The sequence below is a fragment of the Eleutherodactylus coqui genome, chromosome 1 (assembly GCF_035609145.1).
Source record: "Eleutherodactylus coqui strain aEleCoq1 chromosome 1, aEleCoq1.hap1, whole genome shotgun sequence".
Taxonomy (NCBI): domain Eukaryota; kingdom Metazoa; phylum Chordata; class Amphibia; order Anura; family Eleutherodactylidae; genus Eleutherodactylus; species Eleutherodactylus coqui.
Genome location: NC_089837.1, coordinates 355,539,999 through 355,549,248, shown reverse-complemented (window position 1 = coordinate 355,549,248; position 9,250 = coordinate 355,539,999). Strand labels below are relative to the sequence as shown.

The window sequence follows — 9,250 nt, the reverse complement described above, 5'->3', positions numbered from 1 at the left end:
GAGGAGGGGGAAGGCAATCACTTTGGACTTGCTATTTTTTTTTCCCGTGCGGACGATCCGCGTACAAAACAAACTCATCCGCGATCGCCGGCAAGCATTTACAATTCATTTCCACACTGACTCGCAGGTCTTCCACTGCGGAGATCGGCGTGGACATGAGGCCTTATGCTACGGGGAGCCCTCCCTTCAGTCCTTCCCTCACATTCCTTTAAATCCAGTCATGGCTGAAAAAAATTGCCACAGAAAGTGCCTGTGTGACGGCGGTGCTGCAGCCATGACTGCTCAGTGGCCACATGTCTGTAAGCCATTGTCCTCGGGGCACATGACTGGGCGCATTGTTGCTGCCAGCACAGCTGTGTGAATCCAGGTCAGTGCTGTGAGGAGACCGTCAGCAGGTGGTGCCATATTATCAGGCATTTTCTGCTATTCCTCTTGTGTTGTAAACACACAGGGGAGGCGGCCTGTCATGGCACCCCGGGCACCATTCCCCTCACGTAGCATCTGCCACATTCTATGCACTGAGTAGGGGGGCTTTTACTAGGCAGGTAAATGACTGTTTCCTTTGAAGCCTCCATTAGCTGTAATGTATGGCGAGTGTGAGCAGCAGGCTACCTCATGGGTGCCCAGTATGTAATGAACACCACAGCGGTATTTATAGTGGCTGGCATGCGTGTGCCCGCCCGGCCGGCCGCGGGTGAGGAGGCAGCCGGGATCACGTCAGGGACAGAGGTGTGTCTGGAGATGTGTGCAAACTTTTATCTAATGACTGGGAGGGAGTGAGCGCGGACGCCCCGCTGCGGTGCCGGTGGTGAATGCTCTTGTCTCTCCACACAGCAGGGACATCACCTCGATCTGCCCGGGGTCGTGCACTCGCCATGCCCGGTGCCAACAGCCTGACAGCGGCGCTGCTTCTCCTGCTGGTGGCTGCGGAGACCTCGCCTGCCAGTGAGTACAGGGGTGTCGGCTGCATTGTATGACGGGGGACCCCCTGGGGTCTGGGTGTTTGGTTACAGTCACCCATGGTAATTGGGATCACACAGGACGTGCCAGTTGTGAGAGGGCAGCATTGCGCTAGCAGGCTCCATGATTGCTTCACCAGGCACATGGGAGGCAGGGCAGCAGCTGGCATGGGTTTGTTTATATTCTCTTGGGCAGGTCACCACCGACGGAGCAGTTCGGTCGCCTCCATAGAGCACAGGCTTGGAGAAAGTCATTGTTTGCAAGTCTCCCTTGCTGTTATAATGGGGCTGGCGCTGTATGTAGCAACACAAATAAACTTCTAACTGAAGCAAACCTGGAGGAAGGAAGACCACCGATCTGTCGGCCAGGGGTGTGCAATGTTTTTGTTTTTTACTTTCTTCAGGTTTTGACTATTAGATGGGGCACACATATTGGTGCTGCTGGGTTACAGGTTGTTTTGATCTGTGCCCATCTTTACGCCTGCTGTGCCCATCTGAGGCAGCATCACATTCATGATAGTGGCTTTTAGTTTTTTGTTCTGTACTGAGGCACATCTGCCTGTTCTAAACCTCTATGTGCTGCAAAGGAGCATTAGACTGATGCCATGCACTATGTAATGATCAGCCAATATAATGATCAGCCAATATGTAATGATCAGCCACATTATTTAACAGTGCTGTTCATTGGAAAAGTATTCATTCCCACCTTCCTTGGACTTCTCTTTTTGTAGCATTGAATCACAATAGATATAATCAGTGGATATAATTGGACTTCACACGGGGTGAAATCCGGGCAGCAATTCTGTAAATCTGCAATGGCCAAATCCGCACCATTTAGGTGTTGATTAAGCTGCGTTTTTAATTGCACATCTGCTGCGGGATTTAACCCTTGTATTTCAAGGGCTGAATTCCTCAGCATAAATAGACATGCTGCCGACTTAGAATCCATAGCACGTTTTTAAAACTCTGCAGATTCATTACAGCAAATTTCGGCACCTGGGAAGATCTCTGAAATCTTCTCAATGTGGCATGTACTGTAAACGCTGTGTAACTTCAGCAGCAAATCCCTTGTGAAGCTGGCGTTAGGCTGGCCCATGCGGGCAGACCGGATTCAGAATACAATCAGCAACCCTGCGTACCTTTTTTTTGGCTGTATTGCGAATGAGCGCGGGGGCTTGATGTCGATCATGCGCAGTACAGTGTTTTTTTTTTTTTAATGTTTGTATTTTCCACACCATCGCTTAGCTATGTTAATTGCTTATGGGCTGTGGGTCGGACTGCCTCCATTGACTTCAATGGAGACCATCCACTACAAAATAGAGCATGCTGCAATTTTTTTTCCTCCGCTCCTGGAATACGCAATTCATATCAAAGAGTGAGCAAAAAAGCGTAAGTACATGCTTTTTAATGCATGCTCACTTTTTGCCACAGATCCTCTGTTAACGCCAATCACAAATTCCACAATTGGAATCCGCTTGTGAGCCTGGACTTAGGACAGCATGGTGGCTCAGTGGTTGCCACTGGTGCCTTACAATGCTTGAGTCCTAGGTTCAAACCCGACTAAAGACAACATCTGCATGGAGTTTGTCTGTTCTCCCTGTATTTGTGTAGTTATCCTCCCACGCTCCAAAAACATGCTAATAGGTGAATTTACTAAACAAAATGAGCCCCATTAGTGACAGAACCCACAATGTAAAGTGCTGCATTATACGTATGTGCTATATAAATAATGGTGATTATTATTTTTCTGGCACATTTTCAATGGGAACTATTTCTATCAAAAACTGGGATTGCAAGCAAACAGTGCATATGATAGGAACAGCTGCCCACCCAGCCAATCACTCCTAATATTGCAGGTAATTTTGTATTATTGGTGACCCTTTAGTAAAACCTATTATATCACTGGTAGGGTGCATTCACACGAACGTATATCGGCTCGGGTTTTACGCCGAGCCGATATAGGTTGTCCTCGGGTGCAGGGGGGGGGGGGGGGAGGAAGGAAGAGCCAGGGCCAGGAACTGTGCTCCCGCCCCCTCTCTGCCTCCTCTCCACCCCTCTGCACTATTTGCAATGGGGAGAGGCGGGATGGGGGTGGGGCCTGTTCCAAGACTTTAGCCCCGCCCCCGTCCCGCCTCCTCTCATTGCAAATAGTGCAGAGGGGCGGAGAGGAGGCAGAGAGGGGGGCGGGAGCTCAGTTCCTGCTCCTGGCTCTTCCATCCTCCCCCCCCCCCCCTGCACCCGAGGACAACGTATATCGGCTCGGCGTGAAACCCGAGCCGATATACGTTCGTGTGAATGCACCCGTAGGTTCAGGGCTAAGATTCCTTTCACATTTGCCTTCACATATCTGTTACACAATCCAATTACATTATGTTTTGTTCTACTTAAATTCTGCTAAACCCAGAAATATGTTGAGAGATGAAGTAATATTTTTGTATGCTATTGTTATATGTTGGCTGCAGGAGTCGTGTTGCAGGCCAGTGAGGCTGCTCAGTTCCTTCGCCCCAGGCTGAAGAGGGCAAACAGTTTGTTTGAGGAGACCAAGCAAGGCCACTTGGAACGGGAGTGTGTAGAGGAGATATGCAATAAAGAGGAGGCCAGGGAAGTTTTTGAGAATGATCCTGAAACTGTAAGTATGAATACATTTCTAGCTCCAACACTTATCGTGTATTTAGAGATTATAAGCATTTATTGGGCCACTTTTACAGTAGCTTAGATGCAAGATGTGATACGGTGGGCATGGAGGCGTGCAGGTTCCATATGGTATCTTGCGGTATTTCAGTCCACATTTGCTGTAACTGATCCTCTTGATCATGCAAACTCATAGAGTGTTGAAGTTGGCGTCTCACATGGTCCCATACATGTTCTAATCTGGTGACCAGGCAGCCATGGAAGTGTGGCAATGTTGTGGAGACATTCCTGTGACATCCTTGCTGTGTGCGGCCGAGCATTATCCTGCTGTAAAATACCTTCTGGAAGCCGCCATGAGAGGAACACATGTGGCTGCAGGATGTCCTGAACATATCGCTGAGCTGTCATTGTCCCTCATACCACCACTAGGGGAGACCAACTGTGGTATGCGATGCCCTCAGACCACCACACCAGCAGTGGGGGCGCAGTGTGCTCAAGGCAGGATTGAAGCGCTCACCCTTAGGTCTCCAGACATGAACATGGCTGTTGTCAGTGCACAAACTAAACTTGGATTCATTGTTGAAGACAATCTGGTTCAACTCCATAGCAGTCCAGTTTCATCGTTCACAACACTACGGCAAACAGGCGATGTGGGTTTCAAAGGCAGTACACGTAATGGGTGCCGTAAGACCAAATGTCCTTCAGCCAAGCATCTGGAAATGGTTTTGAGAGACACATGGGCCTGTAACGATGGTGCCACCTCTCTGCATGGTGGGAAATGAAATAGATGGAGTAGTTTGTGCTTGACAGACCACCAATAATAGAAAAGATTGTCGAGGGAAGGGTCAGCGTGGTTGCCTTGTGTGCCCTCACGCATCCACTGGTCCCAACACCTCCCGACAGTCTGGTCACAACGGCCTAAGAGACAGCAATTTGCCAATATGACCATCTAATTCCATTAATGTGCCTCCTCTCAAACTGTTAACTGGGTGAAATCTCTTCAATTGCATCGTAGAGGCGTCTAGTGGTCTACAAGCTCTACACAAGCAGAAAAAGAGGTCACTACAAACAAGAAGCCTCTGGGTGTCTCTTTATAGGCCAAGGGTGTAACCACTTTTAGGGCCTCAGGTGACAAGACCATTCATCTAATCACCACAACTCTAATCATTTACATACCTGCCTGAGATGTAACTGCATTGCTGAGATTTACAGTTTGGGCTCCTGTCCACAGATGGATTTGCATAGTGGAGTCCGGTGCGGAATTTCGCCTTCGGACGCTGCAGCAAATCCAGCCCATAGCATGCAATGTAAAAACGCAATTTCCTGCCCATGAACAGAAATCAATTGATTTTTTTTAAAATTTATTTATTTATTTTTTAACTCGCGGAAAAGAAATCGCAGCATGCTGGGATTTTGTATGGGCTATGCATTGATAGCTTCCATTGAAGTCAATCGAAGCAGTCTGTCCTGCGCACATTACGCAATCATCATTGCAGAATGGCCACGGGAGCCACGTCATCGCCCAGTGACGGTGCAGCCTTCTCTGTACTGCGCATGCGTCCCGGAGCGCAGGTCGGCACATCCGCAGCACAGAGAAGAAGACGCCAAACAGGTACGCAGGGATCACCGGGTTGAACTCCCCTGCAGGATTCCACATGCAGGGTCCGACCCGCCCGTGTACAGGAGCCCTAAAATGACAACTTCTAGGTGCTGGATTTCTTTTTTTTTTTTTGTACAGCAAAATATGTTGATGTGATATACACAACAGGAAATAACTAATAGTTGATTTGCAACAGTGAGACTCTGTCTAGCTGCAATGGCTCCCAGGCATGTGAACACATGATTTCTAATGACTCAACATTGTACTCAAAGATAAGACATGCAAAAGGTAAAAAACTCACTCAAAAGAGTAGTACCATTCGTCACAATAAGTTGCTTAAACTAGAGTGTGAATCTAACGTAAAATAACTTAATCTAGGGATGCACAGCAACTTTTGCCAAAACACGTCGTGTGGCCAAAGATTACTCTACGACCCTGCTATATTGCATTACTTACAAGTTGCCACAATCTAATACCTCTAGTAAGTCCAAACCTGCTGGGTTTCTTGCTATTGTCGGGTTATAGAACCTTGCGGACACAACATGACGGCAATCAATTAAAGTAGGATGTGATTTAGCAGAGCCATACTGCGGTCTTTAGCTGTGCAGTGTATCACGGCCAAAGTCACCTTGTAGCTCCAGCATAAGGCCTCATGTCCAAGTATTCTGCATGCAGGAGCCCGCAGCACAACCTGACCCTATTCACGGCCGAGGATTGTTCTTCTCTGCCCGGGTCTTCACTGCGAATGTGTGTGGATTCACCTACCGCACATGCGTAGTAGAGATTTCTTTAAAAAAAAAACAACTCCTGCTTTCCCGTGGAATCCGCGGCCCATGCGCAATTCAATTGTGGACAGGACATGAATTGGACGGCTTTTATTGACTTCAATGGAAGCCGTCCGTGAAGGAACTGCAGCAAAATAGAGCATGCTGCAATTTGTTTTCTGGACCACAAGGTCCCCAAAATAAATCCGTATGCTTTAATTAATCTGCGGACGCCAATGTCTCCTCATGGGCGGCTTAAATGCGGATTATCTGCGCGGATTCCGCAAGTCAAACTTACCTGTGGACATTGGGCCTAACTCCTAATCTGACATACTTCCATGTACTGTATACTCCTCAGTATTGAAGTGCAATAATACATCTGATTCCCGCTGCTCGTTAGTCTGTTGTGGTCCTTTGTTTGCTGGGCAGCATCTCTTCCTGCTTTGTGCCTGTGTAACGTCAGGCAGTTGTGAGCATCACGTCCTATCGGTTACATTACTGATTGGCAACGTGCCCTCAAACAGTTGTCTTTTGTTCATATATTGAAAAATAGTAGCGCTGGAGTAAACTGCCAGAGGCTGTCTGCACTAGGATCTCCTTTGACCTTAGAAATTAAAGCCACACGTGTGACCTTTTTCCAGGGTAGAGGTGGAGACTCGGGTCATCACCATTAGCTTCATTAATTAATTTGTGCAACTGTGTGCCATTTCACCGTGGCAGAAATGTCAGGAAAACAACCCTGTAAAGATACATTCATGCGATATTGGGCCGGGTTTCTTGGCCCAATATCTCACGCTCACCCGTGTGACTCTGGCCTAATGCAGATTGTGGGCTTTATAGTACATACCGGTATATTTATTGTAGGCTGTAATGTGAATGGAGATAAGTTTTTGTATCGTTTAGGCCATATTCAAAACAACCATACGTCAGTTGCGCCCAAGAAACTGTGGCACAGCTCACAATGGACAGCATGCGGACACCTGTCAGCGTGTGCTGGCCAATACCCATGGACCCCGCACATTGCATTTGCTATTCGCATTTGTGAGAATAGGACAAGCAGCAGTTTTGTTTTCTTCTTTTTATATACCAGTCGGTGTTAAAGAACATTGATGTAAATAAACTAGTTTGCTACAATGGGTCCTGTGGAACATACAGACATCTAAATGGGCCTTTAGGCTGGAAAGACACATGTCGTTTTTTTTAGCAAAATATCCAATAGTGGATTCAAAAGAATTACAAGTATAAAGAAAAGGCTGATGCGTCGCCTCTTGTATGTTTGAATATAAATGCTTAAAAAACTGCATGTGATTCAATTACCCAATTTTGAAAAGCCTGTGCCTCATGACTGGTCACTAAATGATGAGTTGTCCAAGAGATCCATTATATGATGCCTATTCAAACAAAAGCGTAATGCAGGGATATGATGGGTCCGAGAGGAGAGGTGCACTTTCCACTCCAGATAATAGAGGGGATTCCTGGTAAGAGGGGCATCCCTACACCTCAATAGGACCTATAGATTGGGTTGTCTACAAAATCTAACCCCTTTGGTAAAATGGCTTCTGTTTAGATTTCTCACCTACACTTGTATATTTCTAGACCTCAGGATGTTTTGCATTTTGAGGCCGTATTCATATGGTTGTTTGCAAGTTTCTCCCATGTAAAATGGGTGCAAAAAAAAAATCCCATGGACACCATGTATGTGTTGTGCAATGTTCCCGCACTCCTACACTGCATGGCCTACTGTCATCCATGAAATGAGAATGGGACACACAGCTAAATAGATTTTTTTTTTTTATATCCATGCGTGTGAAACATCAGCTGTCCAAATAACCTCATAGGCTATTATGGGGCTGTGTGATGCTTGTGCAATACACTGAGAATATGGATATTTGAATGGGCCCTAAATTGGCATTTGCCAGTTTCTGCTGCAGATTTTTTACCATGAAGTTCACCACTTTCAGTCTAGGGTGGTGGAATTTGCAAATTTTGCTGCATATTTATGGTGACGTCCGCCACGTGTGCACCTACCCTTAAGGGCAACTTGCAATGTGGCATTACATGGGATGTTATCTATGGGATCATATAATGTAGCATAAGTGTACATGTATGTGATTACGTAAATCCACGATTGTAATAAACCCAACAGTCTCTCTCCCTAGACTCAACCATTATGGCTTATATATTGCATGCCAACTTGCACTGCGATTTGGCATGATATAATGCCCTGGATTTAGTGCTATACGGACATCTGTACAATACAGATAAAGTTGACTGTAATATTGGATTAGTGATGCAACACGGCTGATCATTTATGCACCAAATCATCCGAGACAGCAAAGGTCATTCTAGCTGATTTGTAGCTAATGTGCCAGTAGATCCAGATAGCTTTGCTTAGTAAAGCTCTGATAAGCTGAACAGACCCGCCAAAGTATAGGTTGAGTTACTGTATATATTTTCTGAGGTGCTGTCTGGAAGTTCTTGCTGACATTTTCATACACGGCGGCTCTTGATTTATCTTTCTGGCTGTGATCAATTCTTCATTACAGATGTTATACCCTTCAGATGGTTTTTGTATCCATTTGTGTATCACTTGGCCATGTTCTGTAGCATGGATACATTTTCTAGCAGCACAGTGTGTTATGGCCTTCAAGGACATCAAACTGTTATTCATGTATCGTGTTCTAAACAAATATTTTAGAGAAAAGTGATAAGTAAAAGTTTGTGGATTGGAAAATAAAGGCAAACGGCTGTGCACGTAAAACACATTGCTAACTAGTAATACCATGCATGTATTGTTTGTTTTGGTGGGACTCCCTGTATGTGAAATGTAGTATATCTCTATTATTTTAATCTTGGATTAACCTAGTTCTTCTGCAGATTAGGGACTATTGTGGTAGAAGGGGGTAATGGCCAATCGTGTACACGCTGCGCAATAAATCAAGAGTCCCGATACGAATAGTCTGGCCAAAATAAGGCAGCATCTGAACGGAGTCCCTGCTGCAGATGTGAATAAGCCCCAATATGTGTCATTTAGAGAGTTTTTTAAATTTTGGCTTCTCTCTAACTTTTGCTGAGGGAGGAGAGGATGGCAGAAGGGGCACCGTCTCTTTATAGAAGGGCTTTTCAGCATCTGATATTAATACAATTGCTTTTCTACTGGGTTTGCACTAAAGTGTATCTCCTTAATTTCAATGAAAACTTTTTAGATGACTCCACATCCAATTTTGTCATGTCTTCTACTTTACCAAACTTAGTACAGGAGCCATGCTGAATGTAGGACAGCAGAATCTGCAGCT

The 9,250-nt window shown here is 45.8% G+C and overlaps 1 protein-coding gene across 2 annotated transcripts in view; it reads left to right on the top strand.

The window, feature by feature from the left end:
* The first annotated feature begins 473 nt into the window (after nt 1-473).
* Nucleotides 474-9,250, top strand: part of GAS6 (growth arrest specific 6) — a 96,909-nt gene continuing 88,132 nt past the window's right edge. Inside the window, exons 1-3 of one of the 2 annotated variants that reach the window (XM_066577233.1) lie at nt 474-545; nt 835-945; nt 3,422-3,588. In XM_066577233.1, the coding sequence (XP_066433330.1) occupies nt 876-945; nt 3,422-3,588 (237 nt within the window). In that variant the 5' untranslated portion in view covers nt 474-545; nt 835-875. Of the gene's footprint in view, nt 546-745; nt 946-3,421; nt 3,589-9,250 lie in introns of those variants that run through there. The other variant, XM_066577224.1, reaches the window with a different exon arrangement.